A 19,874-nucleotide genomic window follows, 5' to 3' on the forward strand; every position below is an offset into this window, starting at 1 on the left:
AAATCATAAATTTCAAAATTTGTAAAAAGTCGAAAAATTGTGAAAATGTGAGACTTGAAACATTTTTTAAAGTTTTTTAAAGCTTATACTAAGACAATGTATGTAAAATACACAGTTTTATTTCATGTGTCAATGTTCCTGTGGAACGCACAGGCTCAGCTTTGCGCTTTTCCTTTTATATTTTTGATGGGGTTTATCTCAGTGTAATACCCAGCAATAGTCAGCCATCATCAGAGAAGTCCATTTCCCTTGATACTTCCTTTCCATTTCTTTGATGACTTGATGAAATCTCTCCCCCATATCTTTGCTAATTAATGGCACCCAGATATTCAGGAAATAGTACGAATGCGAATTTAGGAATTGAACTTTTAAACACATGAAGCAGCCTAAATTTCTGTTCTTCTGCAGCATGTTCTCAATGATTTAAAGTTTGGAACTTTCTTATTATTCAGTAACTTGGTTACTAAGCTTTTAAAGATTCCTCAGGGTCTTATTGCATAACCTTCTATTTTGCCTCAAAAGTACCATCTTTGAGAAGTTTTCCTTGATACTTCCTTTCTATTTATTTGATGGTTTGATGAAATCGCTCACCCATGTTCTTGTTAATGGCACCCAGGTATTCAGGAAATAGTACAAATGTGAATTTAGGAATTGAAATTTTAAACTCATGAAGCAGCCTGAATTTTTGTTCTTCTGCAGCATGTTCTCAATGATTTAGACCCCTCGGGATACTTATGGCATAACTTTTGTTTTTCCCAAAAATTACCACCTTTGAGAAGATTTTAAATATCAGGACCAGTAAAAAACACCCTCTTTTAGTTTGGTGGTGATAAGGCTGGAATTTTGTCGCAGATGTATTTAAAACATTGACCTTCCTTTTGTAAAAGGCTTTGACAAATTGCTTTATGAAGCCTTACTTGATATCGGAAGGCAGAAAGAGAACTTTCTTCGGATTTATGACAGCTTTTCAAAGCATATTTTTAGTTCCAAGTTCTTTTGCCCTTTTCGGCCAGTCTTTCTTTATCCAGTGATTTTTCTCTCAGCTTTCTCTTTCTGAGTGTCTCTACTTTCCTATACACATAAAAAATAACATACATTTTTGTAGCCTCCTTGCTGTCCTAGGAGCATCGATATTATTTTGAGACTGCCACACGTAATCCACTTATGATCACCGTATTTAATTTTATCAAGAATGAATTCTAAATCTCTGTGATGCTCTATTAAATGGACAGAATGTTCAATGGATACTGATGCATATGTATTCCCATTGTAAGGTCAGCTATGAAGCATGTATATCAGTGCAGAAGACAAAGTTTTCTTCTTCTGAAAAATATGAAAGAAAATTCTTTCCTCTATACCTGTAGAAAAATGAAGTAACAGCTGCAAGCAGGTTCTCCTCTTTGAGCCTTGAACTGAGCAATTCTGAATTTTCATTGCACAGATGCAAGTTTACAATTATTTAGTTCAAATTGTGAAAAAAGCTCTGGTGCACAGTTATCACTTGGTTCATTCTCTTCAATGTTAATCACTTAAGGAACCATCTATTTGAGGTAAATTTTCTGGTTGAATTGGCACTGGTATGTCTAGACCATGAGGCATAAAGCAGATGTCCCATTTGGATACACAATTTTTTCTTTCCTTCATATTATAACCACGAACACCAGTCAAGCAAAAGGAACCATCATTGCTGTGATTTCATGGCTCTTGCCTCACTACTAGAACTTCAAATCTGAATGCTTTTTATTCACCTACATATGTATAGAAGGACCCACTAAGTCCTTCTATACATATGTAGCAAACATAGTGGGGTGGCCAACTTTTATCTTATGTCCTATTTTCACACTGAAATAAGTGAGGTACACTTGTTGAACGAAACTCATTATATTTTTTTCATTTCCACCCTTAATTCATCACACATGCAACAAAGAGGATCTGCAAACGTTTTACAACCTCTCAAAGCCATTTATTTCGTAAACAGAGAATTTGCTCTGTGACATAAATTTTCCATCAACAGAAACATTTTAGACTACGGAGAAGGGGGAAATCTTGATTTATGCAAAGAAAGTTGATGGCTAAAACAGCACAGAGTTGCACAGTGCATGATTGGCATGAAGAGCTTCCAATAAACATATTAAGGCTTGTCAACACAGATCAAATCTCAGTTATCCCTACTACTATTAGAAAGATGATACAAATAAAAAAGAATGAACATCAAGAAGTGTCATATGAATCGAGTAATGATAACTCCAAGGACAGTGTGATAAATGAAGATGAAACAAAAAGCGGAATGACACCAAGAAGGCAAATCAAACCACCAGTTCAATTTGATAAAGAATTCAGGTACTACTGTGTTAGTGCAAATTTTTGTGATGGTACAGTTCCAGGTAACTTTGAAGAGGCGACCAACACGCAGCGAGGCTGCACATTGGAAAGAGGCAATGGACAGTGAAATGAACAGTCTTGTCAAAAAACAACACTTGGACACTAGTGACTAAAACAGAGGATAAAGCAATTCTAGATGTGAAGTGGGTATTCAAAACAAAACCAGGTAATGTTTTTAAAGTTAGATTCCAGAGAAAATTCCAGCATCCGTGAGGATTCCAACAAAAAGACACTATTGAGGATACTTACTCCCCTGTCATTAAGATGCAAACCTTAAAATTGTTACTTTCATATTCTTGTCAGTATAATTTAAATATTCATCAAATGGATGTTGAGACTGTTTTTTTAAACGGCTATGTTGTATCTGAGATTTATGTTAAACAGCCACAAAGTTATAATGATAGTTCTAATAGAGTGTATAAATTAAAGAAAGCACTATATGGGTTGAAAGAAACCCCTCGTGCTGGTATGAGTGTTTTGATGAGTATATTGAGAATCTAGGATTTCATAGAAGTAAATATGATTATAGTCTTTATGTAAAATCTGAAAATGATGTATTTGTACATATTCTTATATTTATTGATGATTTGTTGATATGGTGCAAAGATAGTCAGGTAATTAATGATATTAAGGAACAACTACGTAATAAATTTAAATTGAAGGATTTAAATAAAGTAAAAACCTGCATTGGAATTGATATTGAATATGATAATGAGAAAAGTAATATCTTAACATTCAATCAGGAAAATTATATTGAATCATTAGCTAAACTGTATGGTATTGAATATCCAAAGCTTTATGATACACCAATGAAGATTAATCTTAAACTAAGCCAATCTAATTTAAATCAAAATGTTAAATATAGAAATTTAATGGGAGCACTCTTGTATATTAGTTATGGTACTAGACCAGACATATCTTTCATTGTAAATTATTTAAGTAGATGTCAAAATATTAATGAGGCACATTTCAAATATTTTTTGAGAGTTTTAAAGTATCTGTACTTAATAAAACACCTAAAATTAACTTATAGTATAAATCTTATGAATAGTTATGTTGATGCCGATTGGGCAGGTGATATTGTTGACAGAAAGTCAACTGCTGGGTTTGTTATTGAATTATTTGGTAATCCAATTCATTGGAAATCCAAATAGGAAAATTGTGTGACAAAATCTTCCACTTTTGGTGAATATATTGCTGTGTCTGAGGCTGTGACAGTAATCAATTTCTTAAAAAATGTTGTGAATGGTGTTTTTGCTGATATAACTCACCCCCATTAAAATTTATGAAGATAATTCAGGAGCTTTGGCCATTGCTAATTATGGGAACGTCACTAAAAATTCAAAACACACAGAATTTCAACATCATTATATACACAAAAACGTTCAAAATGGAGTAATTGAAATTGAGATTGATTCAGAATCAAATATTGCATACATCTTTACTAAGTCTTCAGGAAAGATTAAATTTATGAATTTCAAAGAAGGTTTGAAATTGAAATAAATTTTGTATACTGTTTATTTAAGTAATATTTATTTAAATACTTTTGTTTGTGTTGAAATAGATTTTGTTAAGGTCCTTATGTAAATTAAGACTGTATTTAATTTTGATTTTAACATTTAAGTTAATGAAATAATTTTTTTTTTTTTTTTTTTTTTTTTTTTTTTTTGGTAATAATTTGTGTTACGAGTTGAATGTTATTGTTTATATCTATGCTCAATTGTAATAGGTAAAAATGAAAAGGTTGCTTATATCTATGTTTATTTGTAATTAGTAAATATAAATGTAAGGAGACGTGCCAGTTTGGAACATTTATCTTTACCATGTTAGCAACATCAAGCTCCTTCACTGTGTGTGAGCTTTGTATGTTGTTAGTGTAATGTTGTGTATGTGTTGTTAAGTTTCAATAAAAATGTGAAAAGAAGATACATTTCTTAATCTTTCGACTTGCTTCTTGATATGATATCAGTTTATTACTATAACCTTCTTTCTAAGTCTGTATGTAAGAATGTTGCATCACTAAAGCTGAGACTCTAAATGTGAAGCATATTTTTTATATTAAGGTGCAGATATGGTAATTCTAAAGAATCAGATAAAGATGCTGATTCAAAAGGAAGTAATGAATACTGATAAATAAATACAGTTGTTAATAAACTGAAATCTCCTGTAATAAAAATATTTATAAGATATAATTTATTTTAACATCTTATTTAATTAATTTTGTTCTTTATTTAATTAAATTTTTTCTAAGAATTGGTACTCTTCCCAAACAATGGTACCAAAAACTACGGGGTACAACTTAAATAACTAAATGTATCTTATCAAATTAAAGAAATATGAAAATGGTATTATAAAGAATATATATTGTTATATTATCTTACAAATGGAAGTATACATATGAAAAAATTATACCACACACACATAGTATATAACCTACATACATGTACATACATCTTAAAAACTTTTGACAAACAGGTCTTCTTACCTTTCCTTCTCCACACTTGGCGCCATTTGGTGCTAGCCCAGGGTCAGTGTTAAATAATCCCAAATCAACGATTGCTGATCTACATGTGAATATTTTCCCCCTGACATTGATGAACGAACGAGCTAATATAGCAGCAGATTCCATACCAAATTCTAGTCTTTCATTCAAATGAGTGCAATGCAGCATCCCACACAAAATATCACTGAAAATATGTAAAGAACAAAAATGTCAGCATTTTTTAAGAAACATTCTACTGTATATAGCATAAGAATTATTTTGAGTCATATACATGTGAAAAAAATAGTGAAATTATAAAGCAAACAATTATGAATTCAGAAGATATGGATAGAATACAGGAGTTCCTGAAGGGAAGAACAACCTATAAATTTTAAGACGTCAATAATAAAGATTTAAAACTAAGATTTTATCTAAATTCGGACAATCTGCTACAGAACTGATTCCCTTTATTGAGAAAATTTACTTCAATTCCAGAAAAGGGAGCTGCAGGGCCATTCCTCGTGGCCGTAAATTTTTATATTCATTGTAAGTACTTTTTATACAATTTGCCATATATAAGTACTTGGTGAGCATTAAATAAAAAAATTATTAATCATTGAGCTTTTTTTTTTTTTTTTTTTTTTTTTAAATTTGGAGAGAGCAATCTTAGGAAAGTACGCAGACAGCCAATGGCCTAGGAACAGTTCTGGAGAGCTGTAGCTCTTTTACATTTTACAGACAGCTCTTGTTGGAAGCATACCAGGAATAGAAAACTGCTATTTGTTCACAAACTGATGCATTGTACTGAGTGAGTAAACACTGATAGCAGAGAAAAATAATGGAGCTCTATTGGAAGCATGCAAGGAAAGTTTGATTTCGATTTTAAGGGAGAAAAGAATGTTTATCTTCCCATGCTAAAAGAAAGTTTATTTTTTATCATTTCCCAACTGTCTGAAAAATTGTTATTATAGAATTTTACTGTTATGTCTGTGTAGAAAAGCGGTTTTAGGGAATCTCAAAACTACAGTTTAAAAATTCAGTCAATTTACCCAATCCCAAGCTTTCCCGATTCTTTCTGCTGGTCGCTCCAACCTTGTTAACCGGTCCCAATCAGACTGCTCATTTCATTCTTTCCTCACTTCATCCTCCCTAATCGCTCGAGATTCACCCATTATTCTGGTACTTTTCCTTCAAGGTCATTGTTAGACATAAAAAAGAATCAATTCACTTCAGTGAGCGAATGGGAATGGTTCTGATTTGACCCTATAAAATAGTGTCCCTATAAAATTTTGTCCATTCCTTACAAATCAGGCATTCTTAGTTCTGTGTCCTAAACATTCTTTACTACATGCATATTAATATTTAATTCAGACTGTTTTAATTTTCCCTCTGCCTAGCTTTTAACTTAAGAAGTGCTATAAATAATATTTTCAGCTTAAAACTTCTTGAAGAGGAAATATATTTCATATCAAACTGCTTGATTGTATGAATTAATAATGCAAAAGGCTTATTTTCAAAACCAAATTAAAACTTTATTAATTAATTAAAAAGATCAACTTTTCATATGAGCTAACTATTTTAAAATATGGTTTCGCATCCTGTATAACTCAAAACGTGGATTTTCAAATTCGGGAATTCGAAAACATTTGACTCAAAATCCAAGAGATAAATTCTGTATATTTATTTAATTTACTAATAACCCAGACATTTATTTTAAATAATTATTAACTTAAAATTAAGTCAAAATTTAAGTCAAAAATATGCATATGATTTATACTTGTATTATCAGAACATAATAGTATTGAACTGATTAAATGTATAATTGTATACAAAAACTTAAAAATGAAAATAAAATGCTTTTTATCATACACAAGATTGAATATTTTTACAAAATTAAATAGTCAGTTACTTTAAAAAAAATTAAGTTTCAGGAAAGTAATACAAAACTGAACTGATGGGCTAGATCTATTCAATTATGCCAAAGCATATGAGATCGATTTGCATAAAGACAACTATGCTTTTACAGAGAACCTTTCAAATGGAAAATCCTTGAATTCACCTTACATATATGAAAAAATTCAGTATGGCAGCCAACTCATTCATTGGCCAGAACAGAACTCATGATGAACTACCATTCTGCCACACTCATGGACTAACTCACGAGTTTGCACACTAATGGACCTTTAGAATCAAAGCATCTTATGCAATGACAGCCACTTTTGCTATAATTATACCTATTCACACGAAACATTGAAAAAAAATGGAGCTGCATTTTATGCTTTCTTGTTGAAGCCCTCTTCCAGAAAGATTTTCTATTTCAGTAAGTCTGCATTTACAAATGTATCAAATACATTAAAACTTTTTCATTAAACATGCTGCATATTAAACATGTAAAATAAAACTATTCCATGTAGTAGCAGGTGACAAACAGTCAAATAAGAAAGCTCATATCTAAAGAGCTGCTCACTTTCATTTCCTGATAAAATTTGAAACAATCCACTTGCTTAACTCAATTCTTATCATTGCAATAAACATATACGCGATTTTATTTCTTATGAATTCAAATTTCTAAGTGTATGAAAAAATTGGAAATGCAGGTTTGTCAGTTTCAGCATATATTAGTCACAGGACTTCTAATAAAGGAAGTCAGAGCTATAATTTATAGTTAATGTAACCAGGTCTAAGACATGTTAACATATGCAAGGTTCTTATTCTCCCCTATCATGTCATTGTGTTAAATACTGTAAGTAACAGAATGTAATATAGATATTATTAGATTCAGTAATTACAATTATAAACATTTAAACTGCCTATTATATAATTTAACTTTATTACAGAAAAAGAAACCAACTCTTTTCTGCAAGCTTTATATGTCGAGTTGATTCTGTTATAGCCACAATTTCCATTCACATTTCCTTTGTAGTTTTGCTCATAACACCTTAAATCAGACATTTTCCCAGTCTGACCCCAAAGAAGCCGACATTGATCAAGATGCGACTGGCACCGTCCATCATAGCAGTATGCCTAGGGGAGGGGAAAAGTATAATGACATTATTTTCATATTTCTTCAAAAAATGTCAAAAATTTAGCTTCTATTTAACATTTAAAAGAATTTAGCATTTAGAGTAATAAATTTGCAAGAAATGAAATGCCATTCAAAAGCAAAAGTAATTATCTCAATGAATACAAATTATGTTCATACAAAATAATTTTTTCTCACAGAGATTTAAATGTCAAAACTGAGTATTTTTTTAAACTAAGTAATCATTAGTAAAAACAATAAATAAATGGAAATATATAGAATGCAAAACAAATATATTAAATTCACAAAGAGTATAAAAAGTTTCTAAGATTTCTATGATTCTTCCTCATTTAAAGGCATTTTTTGACTCTGAAATTTCTCATTTATTATAATTTCACCCACCCATTTTATGTATTTCAAATGATAAAAATTATTTACAAATTTCAATATAATTTTTAAAGTTACTCTTGAAACTCAAAAGCTCTACTGGTAATATACTAAAGCAGTTTTTCAAGTGTTTAACTAAATTACACATGCAGAGGGCTGGCTAATGACCTCTGAAAATTTTCATGCATACATCACATATTTATCTTCCAAGACTTGCAGTTTTATTACACACAAAAAAAATTTTTTACTAATGCACTTTTAAGACTTTCAATGACATTTTTAAAAAGGAGTATTATTTTAATAAAATAGACATAATTACAAATAGTCATTATTTCCAAAACATGCTAAATTTATTACAACAGAAAATACTATAGTAAGCTATACTTATAGAATTATTTTATCATATGTTATAAAATACCCATAATTACAACTACTATTATAAAACATACAGAAAAGCAATTTATGAAATCAAAAAGCTTTTAATATCATGCCTTGTGATCCAGCAAAAGCAACATACCATAAACCTCATATTAATTAAGCAAAAAGATAAAACTTTTAGTTTTCTTGCAAATATAATTCCATTCTTCCTCATATTTCCATACTGAATTCATTTTAATACACTGCAATAATGAATAAGTCATTTAGCATTTCATCACTAAAAATCTTGACCAAAAGGTGATAATACTGCACCTGGGAGTAAGGAAGAAAAGATTACAGCATGTATTAAAGACAAACCTTAGACAAAAATCAAATCCACATCTTTGATTTCAGGTTAGGCAGCTTTTTCTAACTACTCTACAGAGCAGAGCAGAATTTCTAAATACTGAAACCATCATTTCTTTGTTACCCAATTCTATAAACAGAACTTTTTACCATTATAATTAACTGCAATTTCTAGATCAATAAAATTACTTGTACCTTATGCAAGTAACAAGTCACTTATCAGTAAGAGGAATTACCTTGCCATTGCCACATTCTTCACCATTCTGACGAAATATATCACTTGGGCAAAATTCAGACACACCATCACAAAATTCTGGAAGATCACATTCAGAAGCAGAATCTCTGCAAAGAGTAGCCACCTTTTTTACCTAATTTAAGTTCAGAAAATGAATATTAATGTGTAGTATATGGATCAAAATTTATATGTATATAACTATGCATGCTGCACACAGACCAAGGTAGTATACAGGATGACAAGAGGGAAAAACTTTAAAATACACTTCTATTTAATCACTTACACATTCACTCATTACATTTTAATAAGTTCTTAATTACATGTAAACTAGGTTAAAATTGTAAACAATAAATTTTAAATTGTCATTTAAAACTAGTTTAGGTAAGTTTCACATATCAAATCAAAGATAAATGATAAAACATTTTTTAAAAATATCTGGAGGATACTGACAAAAAAAATTAAATTATGAACGTACAGCATGAGAAAATGTATAATTATCTATTATAATTAACTCTATTATATAATCTCTTACTCTCAAACATCTGAAATGCCTCTGCATACGAATTTCTGCTGGAATGGATTTCTTCCCTCTGCTAAGTAAAATGCTGCAGCATTAACAATAACATACTTAAGTGATGTGATTACTTATCTGGATGGGAATCTCAGTGCGATTTCACAAACTGTGTGCAATTTGGAATTAGGCCGACTGCAGCTGTGAGCAGCAATAGCTAAACATTAGTGCTAAACAAATTGCACTCAAATTACAAAGCTACTTTAGTCACTTCAAAATAATGATTAAAATGTCATTTAACTGCTTCTGAAATGAATGAGTCATGCACTAATGTGATGGGGGGAAAGCACTAAGCAGAAAATGGAAACACTAGGCAGAAAAATTTGGCAGACCTGCCAGTGTCTGAATGCCCAGGAGATATGGGTGACTTCACTATGAAAAGTTCAAGTACATAAAAATTATATGAATTAACTTTTGTCCTAACTCACATGCTATTCATTTGAATATCAACACCCATTAATCTGTACCAAAATATTTTCAAAGCATTATTAGGAATGAATATTCCAAACTAAAGTCTTTCTATTCATTCATTTTCTTTTTACTGTTGACTTACGGTTTTCGAATCCCTGACTAGTTTGACAAGAATACATTTGTAATTTAAATATTACAGTACAGTACTGTAAAGCAATGTACTTTACCTGACAAGTTTCAGTATCACAACATCCACCTACTGCACAAGTGGCATTGCTGTACAATTCGCAAGTAGTTGCATTACAGCAGTGGTTGCTGCAAAACTAAAAATTTGTACTTTAATTAAAAAATTTGTTCATTTATAAATAAATATTTTATTTGTTTTTGTTAGCAAATGCTTACTTCTTTCAGCCCACAATCACATTCTTCACCCTCTTCAAGAAATCCATTTCCACACACAGGACCAATGATATCAGTTGGACGGTTTTTCAAGCAATAGTCCATCCCCTGAGAATATGCAAGTTCTAAATACTCTAATGAGCAAGAAGACCAACGCCGGGGGCTAGTTGAACTTGATGATGGAGACATAATGCATTTATCATCAGGGCACTGGCATTCATCGGTATCATGTTCCATTCCAAAATTATGACCTAATTCATGAGACACTGTCGTTGCAACCAATCCAACAACATGACTATGATCCTAAATTTTTTTCAATTTCAAATTAAAAATGTAATTTACTGAACATCTGATAACAAATACATAATAAATATCACATTTAACATTAAAAGATTTCTGGCTGCAAAAGCTTCAATACAATGTATTACTCATATAAAAAATCGTGCCCGAATTTACAGTACTAATACAAAAAACCTCATTCTAGCTGGAATTTCATAATTTTACAGTTAATGGCAAGGCAATATTATTCTGTCCAAAATTTCCGACATTTCCTTATTCTCCAAAGAAACAGCAAAACATTGTGTAATTCATGCAATACATAAAAAATAAAAGCTTATATCTGAATAAATACCAAACTATATTAGATATTTAGTATATCTAACATACAGGCAATAAAAATATCATATTTATTTGCTTTCGAGAGATTAAATCCTAAAGCTGTATCTGGGAAGGAGCTTGTATTTTTATTAATATGGAAAATATAAAAGCTTTTTGGACATTTATTCCATTCTGTCCAGATTCAAACATGAATAACTTAGTTTTACCTTTGGTATTTAGATGTTACCTGGAAAACGTGAGAGGAAGGGAACTTTGCCAGACATTCATTACCTATACGTAGTTAAAGTACTGCAATGGCAATAATATTTCTCTTTATTTTATAAGGTATTTCTCCCACCTTTTTGGCATGCCTTCATGGTGTGGTGGCCTGCATGCTGGGTGCATATTCCAGAGGTCAGCAGCTCGATTTCTGGTGAAGGCGTTTGCTTATTTTTCATCTCTCTGGCATTTCCAATTAACACAAGTCTCTACAAGTGGTGTCTGAACTAAAAGGGTGGTGGATGATGACTCTCCGCATCCAGGATTTGGAGATTGGGTCCCCTAGAAAACCCAGTAACCCTTTAAAAGGAGGAGTATATAAGGTATTTCTCCCAGCTTCTTGGCATGCCTTCGTGGTGTGGTGGTCTGTATGCTGGGTGCATATTCTAGAGGTCTGCGGTTCGATTCCCGGAGAAAAAGTTGCTCATTTTTCACTTCTTCCTGTTTCAAAAATATCCTAATATCTCTACAACATGATCAATTAATACTAAATAGTTGTTTTCCTCTGGGGCAACAAAAGCTGCTTTTCATTGTTGCTTTAATAAAATTCCCATATGCATATCTAATCAATACTTAAAAAATACAGTTAAAAAGCAATTTTATCAAGTTGAGGAAAATTAATTAAAATTGCAGTTTAATATTACATTAGTAAAATTCAGGGTTATTGCCAGGATAAGTGTGACTGTACAAGGCAGCAGAATTCAGGGCTGTAACATTTTTAGAATTTAGGAGAGACACTGGGAAGCAGAATTCTTAGAATTCAGGGAGGCATAAAGAGGCTGAATTTGCAGACTGCACTACATGGCAAAAGAGCCTAGTGACAGCACTAGTAAGATTAAAAATACTTTTCCGTGAAATATTCTAAAGAGATGAAAATGGGCTACAAGATTCTGGTTTGTTCCTTTTCCTTTTATGCATGAAAAACAATCTACTACCATAATACTCTTACAGAAAATTAAGACTGAATGTAACATGGCCTTCAATTTTACCATGAAAAGATGTTTTTTCAGTTTTCTACAGAACATCAAAAAGTGATAATATATGCAGTAGCTAGTTCAGAATGACTTCATCCATGTTTATGTTTATCATCTTGAAAAAATCAATACAAGTATGGCATCGGTTTTCTGATAAAGCAATTCAACACCCTTCTTTTTAAACCTACTCTGAGTTTTGTTCTATTACCACATATATTTCAAAATGAAACTTAAGAACAGGCTTTTAAAGAATGCAAAAAGTGTCATAGTTTAATACTTTTATTAGTTAAATGACATATTAACGATAAGTAGCATTCATTGCTCTCTATATATAGGTACAGGATACTCAGAATTTGCTGAGATGACAACAGATTATCATTAAAATATGTTCTGTCTATTTGAGAAATTATTATCAATTAGGAAAAACTGTCAAAATACAAAAGGAAATGAACATGCATATACTGAGTTATTCAATCAGATCACATTAGAAGTATATGAGAATAATATTAAATAAATGGGAGAAACTTCATGCATATTTACTAAGCTGAAATACAAGGAAGAAAACACAAACATCAATATCAAAAGCATAATAAAAATATATATACTAGAACCTGCTTACCATATTAACTCCACCAGAATATTCATAAGTACAAATAGGCCCCTTAAGTGCTTTTCCAACTACACCTCCATCAAATGTCATAGCTCTAAAACAATATAATTGTGATTATATTTCATGTATAAACACTTAAAATTTAAAAAGAACACTCTTTCATAATATCAATACAAAATAAAACTAACTTACGTTATCAACTGAGCATTATCATTTGGATGCTCTTGAGCTAAACGTTCTCTTCGATAATGCAAGAAATTTGTCAAAGTAGCATCACCATCAGGAGACAGCTTTATTTCATCATGATCAGACCACACTATTACACCAACAAGAGCAATGTAGACATTTAAAGGTGAATACAACTAGAAGTAAAAATAGAGAATTAAAATACAATCCCACGTACAAAACAAAAACATATATATAAGAAAATATATAAGAACATTTTTCCTTGATTTTTAACCTACAGGTACACCATAAAAATTCCTTCCAGGTATAAGAGTTAAATATTTAATTTTCTACAGCACTTTTAAATCTGGAAGCATTTTAATTCATAAATATTTTAGCTAATTTGAAGAAAAGCATATAAAACCTAAAGTATTTTTCATTACATAAAAGTGTTAAGTGCTCTACAAGAAGGATTGTTTTCGAATCAAATTTCACATATTCTAAAAAATGTTATCTTGTATAATTTGCTTGCACAAAAGCAACAGTATTTCTCATTACAAAATAAACCTTATTTCTACTACTTTACTAACCCATACTGTCAATATGCAACAAAATTTTTGTTAAACTGAAGAGAAGTAAACAACAGTTACCTCATCAGATATATCATATTTTGGAGCTGTTTCACCACATTAATCAGACTAGTGCGCTTATAAGGTATTTCTCCCGCCTTCCTAGCGTGCCTACGTGGTGTAGTGGTTCTGCACGCTGGGCTGGTATTCAGAGGTCCGCGGTTCGATTCCCGGCGAAGGCATTGATAATTTTTCATCTTTCCTGCTTCCAAAATGCCTAATGTCTGTACAGTGGCGCCCAAACTAAAAGGGTGTTGGATGACGATTCTCCTCACCCAGTATTTGGCAATTGAGTCCGCCTAAAAACCCCAGTCGCCCTAAAAGGGCTTATATTCTCCCGCCTTCCTAGAGTGCCTTCGTGGTATAGGGTTCTGCAAGCTAGACCGTTATCTAGAGGTTCGCAGTTCGATTCCCCGCGAAGGCATTGTTAATTTTTCATCTTTCCTGCTTCCAAAATACCTATTGTCTCTACTTATTAATTCTCTGCCATTTATTTCAATCATTTTTTCTTTATACTATTTCAGATAGGTTAGTTAGTTCTAGAAAATCACTTGAGGGTTACCTGCCTAAAAAAAGATGCATCCGAATGGAGGCCATTCTAAGCAAAAATTATATTTACATTTGTGTATGGAAACAACGAGAAAATCATCACATGCCCAGCCTGTTCAGCCTCCAGCAACAGAACCTGAGATGAATGGACTATTGCTGTTTCTTAATTTAACTCTTTGGCTACTAACTGGCCCTCCATATTTTAGAATTCTTTTATTTTGTGTATGTGTGCACATAAAGAATACTAATAAACACTGCCCTTTTGGTATGTATTAACGAATACATTGTTTTCTAAAAAAAAGTTATGGAAATGAGAGTCATTTTAATTATAAATTGATCTTCAAAAATTTGTATTACTGGTCCACCTTAAAGTTACACTCATAAGAAAGTTTTCTTTAATAAGTACAGTACAAAGTCCAAGATCCGGACGTTCAATATCCGAAAAATCCGGACCTCAAAACGACAAATAACTTTTTTTTTTAGCCCAAAGGTAGACCCCAGAGCAGCTATTAATTTCGTTTTGGCATTTTGCGTTGAAAACTTTAAATGTAGGTTTACTTTCAAAGTTGTTGCCACCAAATATTACCGCCCTGTGTTATATTTAAAGAAATTAAATAATAAAGAATCTGCCTAAATGTATGTATGTTTCTTGCATTCTGATAAAGCAACGGTACCTAGAGCCATCAAATTTTGAATAACGTACTTTTCTACCGAATATGGGCATCTGAAAGCTCTAATTTGGAATTTGAAATTCGTTTTCTTATCGATTTCATCTTTTGTAACACTTCAACAAATTTGTGATTAACAAACTCAACAATTTAAAAGCAAGCAATGGCAAAACTGTACGGGGGAAAAAAAATAATAAATAAATAAATCTCCAGCGTGCGAGACTGTGTATTGGAAATTCTCTAAAGATATGTTCATTTTAAAGTTCTTTTGCAATATTGCTGTTGAATTGAGTTTTATGGTTAAAGTGCAAAGAACATTTAATAAATCAAGATAACACACAAAAGTTTGTAGAGACATTAAGTTAATTGGACAAGCCGGAGAGATGAAAAATTAGCAACACCTTCGCCGGGAATCGAACCGCGAACCTCTCAAACGCGCTGAGCGTGCAGACCATTACACAACGAAGGCATTAGGTTAATTGGAAATTAGGATAGAGACATTAGGTTAATTGGAAAAGCCTAATTTTATGGCCAGCTACCATATGTCATGGTGAGGATGACGAAGATGATAGCCACGAATTTGAAGGTTTTCGGATATCGCAAACCAAAAGGTGAAATTTTCCAGTTAAAAGATTTTGTAAAGAAATGTGGATAAGCGGTAATAAATGAAGATGATATAATCGAAGTATTTCATTGCGATAACAATGCCCCAATCATCAATCAATTAACGGACGGCGAAATCTCTATGGTTCTAGATCCAGAAAAATTCCGCTACCGATAGAAAAGAAAGTGGAAGAGAGGTTATTGAAAACGAAAAAATTTCGATTGACAAGTTAGTCAGAATTCTCGATACAGCAATTACAGGACTTGAACAGTGGAACTTTGTAATTGAACAAGAAATTACGTCTGTTTATAGTTAAAGAGAGAGTAATAACACAAAAATCGAGGAAACATAAACAACTTACATTGAAAGAAATGTTTAATAAAGTAAACAAATATTAAGTTTTTTTTTTTGTAAATTTTCATATTTTTTAGATCCTAAATGTTCATTATTTCATAAATCCCGATTTCATACTTTTAATTTTATAATATATAATTAATTTATCTATATAATTAATTTTATAATTTCTGCATGCCATCTTACCAGATTTAAATTGATGATTTGTTATCCGGAAAAATCCCAAATCCGGAATCGCCGAAATCCCGACGAGTCCGGATCTCAGACTTTGTACTGTATAACAATCTTCTTTAATATTTAAGGACCATAAGAATATCATTTACAGTGGACAGTCAAATACATAGCATTGCAATTCTCACAGCTAATCAGCACACTGATCTTTAACATATTTATTACCTGTTTGTACATGCTCTGCAATGATATACCATAAAGCACCACTTGTCATCTTACGGATTTAAGCTTACAATTAGTGCAGTAACATACACTGATCAAAACAGTCAGGGGGATATTACGATTTTTGATATAAACTTTGAATAAGGAAATGTTTTGGTGACTGATATATGATGTATAGGTGTTGTAAGATATGAGAAAAGAAGCAATTAAAAAAAAAAAGAATAAATAAATTTTATTCCCGATATTTGTCGGTAAACAAAAAAGGCACAATTTGTGCATATTATACAAACAAACAAAAAATGTGATTTCTCGGATATATATGAGTTTCAATAAGGGGTATGTGTTCTACCTGACCGAAGAAGTATCGCACACCTGCGAGGCATGTAATCAATGAGGGGCTGGGGTATTCTCTCCCACTTCTGTAAAAGAGAGCTTTCAAACTGCTGAATTCTTTCTGAAGGTGAGAAACGACTAAAAACCCTTTTCCCTAGAATGTCCCAAACATGTTCTATTGAGTTCATATCTGGGGAACATGCTATTCGGATTTTTGTGCCAAAAAGTAAATTGTTCACTAGCTGACCATAATATGGCCTGGGCATTGATTATCATCCACGAGAATGAATTAATTCTTGATTGCTGAAGCATAAAAGATCACACCAGATCTGAGGATCTCATCCCTATATCGATGAGCCGTTAGTGCTTCCTTCCTGATAATGTAAGTCGGTGGAGCCACTGATAGAAATACCGCCATACAGCATCACTCTGCCTCTGCCAAATCGGCCACTTTCATGCATAAATACAGGAGTATTCCGTATACCATGTTCTATCTAGATGAGATACTGCCTACTGTCAGGTTGCATACTAAAGTGGGACTCGCCCGTGAAGAACATGTTGCTCCACTTATCCCGTCCCTAACTGAGATTCTTCCCTGTGCCAACAAAACACAAACCATAGGTCTTCGAGCATACAAACCTACATGGTGCAGCCATGAGTCGAAACTCTGTTACCAGTAGCCCTCTGAAGGTGCTGTTGCAAGAAAGTGCTGTTCATAGTGCGGTTTCTTCTTTCGTTAGTCTTAAATACCGAACCTCATTTTGTGAACAAGGCGTACGACCTTGTCCCGATCTTCGGCGAACATTTATAGTTTCCCAAAACCGATTCCATAGTCTGGAAATGGATTGCATGGATTGCATTTTACCCGCCTGTAAACGACTGACGGCCCTCTAGGCTACAGATTCAGCTAAGTCGTCTTGTTCAAATATCGTATTCACTGTTACAAAACATTCAACGCATCAGTTATTTTTAATCCCCACCTTAAGAAGGAATGCTGCTGGTCGCTTTCACTCTATCTAAAACGCATAGTCTTCAAGGTCACACAAAAAATTTGCAAATTCCCAACTTTTTAAACGTTATAATTTTCCTTTTTAACCTCTTCAATTTATTTTCTGTTTAAAAAAAGTTGTCGATTATACAGTTCTTTCGTACCGAACTCGCAATATTCTTCAATTATTTTGAGCAGTGTACTTTTACTTCAAACCCTTTCATATACCACAAAGAGAACTTCACAGTCTTGCTAAAAAAATAATATTAATATGGCTTCTAAGAAGAAAGAGAAATTAAAACGTTTTCTAACAAATCACTTTCTAAAGAACAAAACAATACACTTATACCCTTTTGGAAACAGGTAAAAAATTGACCAATTCTGTTCTTGAGCAATGGTCACACAACCTCAACTTATCCGATTTGCATATAAAGCTGACTGACTACATTCAAACAATATGCACTATTAAAAGGAGTAAAGTGCCATTTATTCTAATTTTTAGAATAATGCTGTGTAAAAATTAACAGCTAAATTTTATTACTAAAAAGAGAGGCCCACCAGCGGCCGAGCGGTAAAGTCGCTGAACACTGGTAGTTCGGTCCGAGGTTCGAATCCCGCGAACGGGCTGGCTGCATGGGCGTTTTCGTGATTTTCCCCATGTGTAATGTGCATACAAGCCAGTTTCCCTTAGAAAGTCCTCCACGAAGGCATCCTCCCCTTAGGCAGATAGCCCTAGTGTGCTTTGCTGTAATCTCAATAAACCATTATTAAAAATAGTAAAAGAAAAACCTACTGACAATAATTTCTTGACGGCATGTCAGTTATCAAATGATGTAAAACAGTTAATGAACAACTAACTGAACATATTTATTCAAGCAGAAAGCATGTAATAAATCTAAACTATCAGTTCTATAAAATTGTAAAATTGCTAAAATATCATAGCTTAAAATTCAAGCATAAATTAATTTTTAACAGACTAGGCTTCCAAATATTTTACCACTTTAGATTTAGTCATTTTTGAGATGTCCTTTGAAGACAGGGTACAACATTCAAGCATTAATCAAGCACCTTAAAAGTTATCCTTTGGAATTTTAGTTTTACCAAGCGATATAATACAGAATGAAACAAGTTTGATAGGAGTAATATACAAAAAATTCAAATTATTTCTTGGTATCTCTTACACAGATATAGATTTTGATTAATATTTTTTTCAAATTGCATCAATAAAATCAGGAAAATGACTTTATACTTCATGCAGTTTTACATTAAGAAAACATAAAAAACAAGATTCTGTTTAAAAGAGAGATGACACAACAAAGGTAGAAGTTACAGTGAACAATTTTACTGAGACATTCCCAGCTTGGACAACAAGCAACCTTAACCCAGAGCACATTTAAAATATTTGATTAGCACACAATATACACCAATACATCAACTTTTGGGTCAAAATCACACTTATAACTTCTATTTAATAAGGATAAAGATCAAAGTTACCAAAACTTAAAACAATTTTGTACTCATATTAATATAATAAATTTTAGTAAATTTACTTTAAAAAATTATCACTTACTCCATTAACAATATTTGCAATTTCTTTGCTTCTTTCAAAAACAGCATTTTTATCCTCATTGAATTCCTTGAACTAAAAGATAAATGAAAAAAAAAAAAAATCACAAGCTTACATACATTAACTAAATATACAAAAAATACAGCAACAAACTATCTGAAAAAGAAGAAAAATATTAAAATATTTGGCATTTAAATATTCAGACATTCAAAAATGCAATATTCGTTTTAGTTTTTAATAACAACACTCGAAACTTACTAAAACATGTTTGATATTTTTAAAAGAGTGTATTATTTTTTAATTACTGCTATAACTTCAAATAATATTAACCAAGGAAATAACATACATAATTAGTAGTTATGTTTCTGTAAGGTTAGAGAGATTTCTAGAAGCATGTTTTAAATCCTTATTCCAACACATATGGTCATTTCCTTCTAATTGCAAAACATCTAACGTAAGTTACAAACTACTAACTAAGCAAACAATGCATTAAAATTAAAACTCTAATTTCTGATTCACTTTTCGGAAAGAAGCCTCTGATGGGTAAAAAAT

General features: G+C 31.9%; 1 protein-coding gene across 1 annotated transcript in view; it reads right to left on the minus strand.

Moving 5' to 3' along the window:
- The window catches only part of Meltrin (disintegrin and metalloproteinase domain-containing protein meltrin), a 244,768-nt gene that overhangs the window by 40,079 nt on the left and 184,815 nt on the right, over positions 1-19,874 (minus strand). The window contains exons 8-15 of the mRNA XM_085809347.1: positions 19,326-19,397; positions 13,265-13,434; positions 13,082-13,166; positions 10,616-10,915; positions 10,441-10,536; positions 9,233-9,364; positions 7,716-7,888; positions 4,868-5,069 (exon numbers count right to left, since the gene is read on the minus strand). Coding sequence (XP_085665473.1) covers positions 4,868-5,069; positions 7,716-7,888; positions 9,233-9,364; positions 10,441-10,536; positions 10,616-10,915; positions 13,082-13,166; positions 13,265-13,434; positions 19,326-19,397 — 1,230 coding nt within the window. The remainder of the gene's footprint in view (positions 1-4,867; positions 5,070-7,715; positions 7,889-9,232; positions 9,365-10,440; positions 10,537-10,615; positions 10,916-13,081; positions 13,167-13,264; positions 13,435-19,325; positions 19,398-19,874) is intronic.

The sequence above is a fragment of the Stegodyphus dumicola genome, chromosome X2 (assembly GCF_044657685.1).
Source record: "Stegodyphus dumicola isolate Sdum_Otavi_A_Nest chromosome X2, ASM4465768v1".
NCBI classification, from domain to species: domain Eukaryota; kingdom Metazoa; phylum Arthropoda; class Arachnida; order Araneae; family Eresidae; genus Stegodyphus; species Stegodyphus dumicola.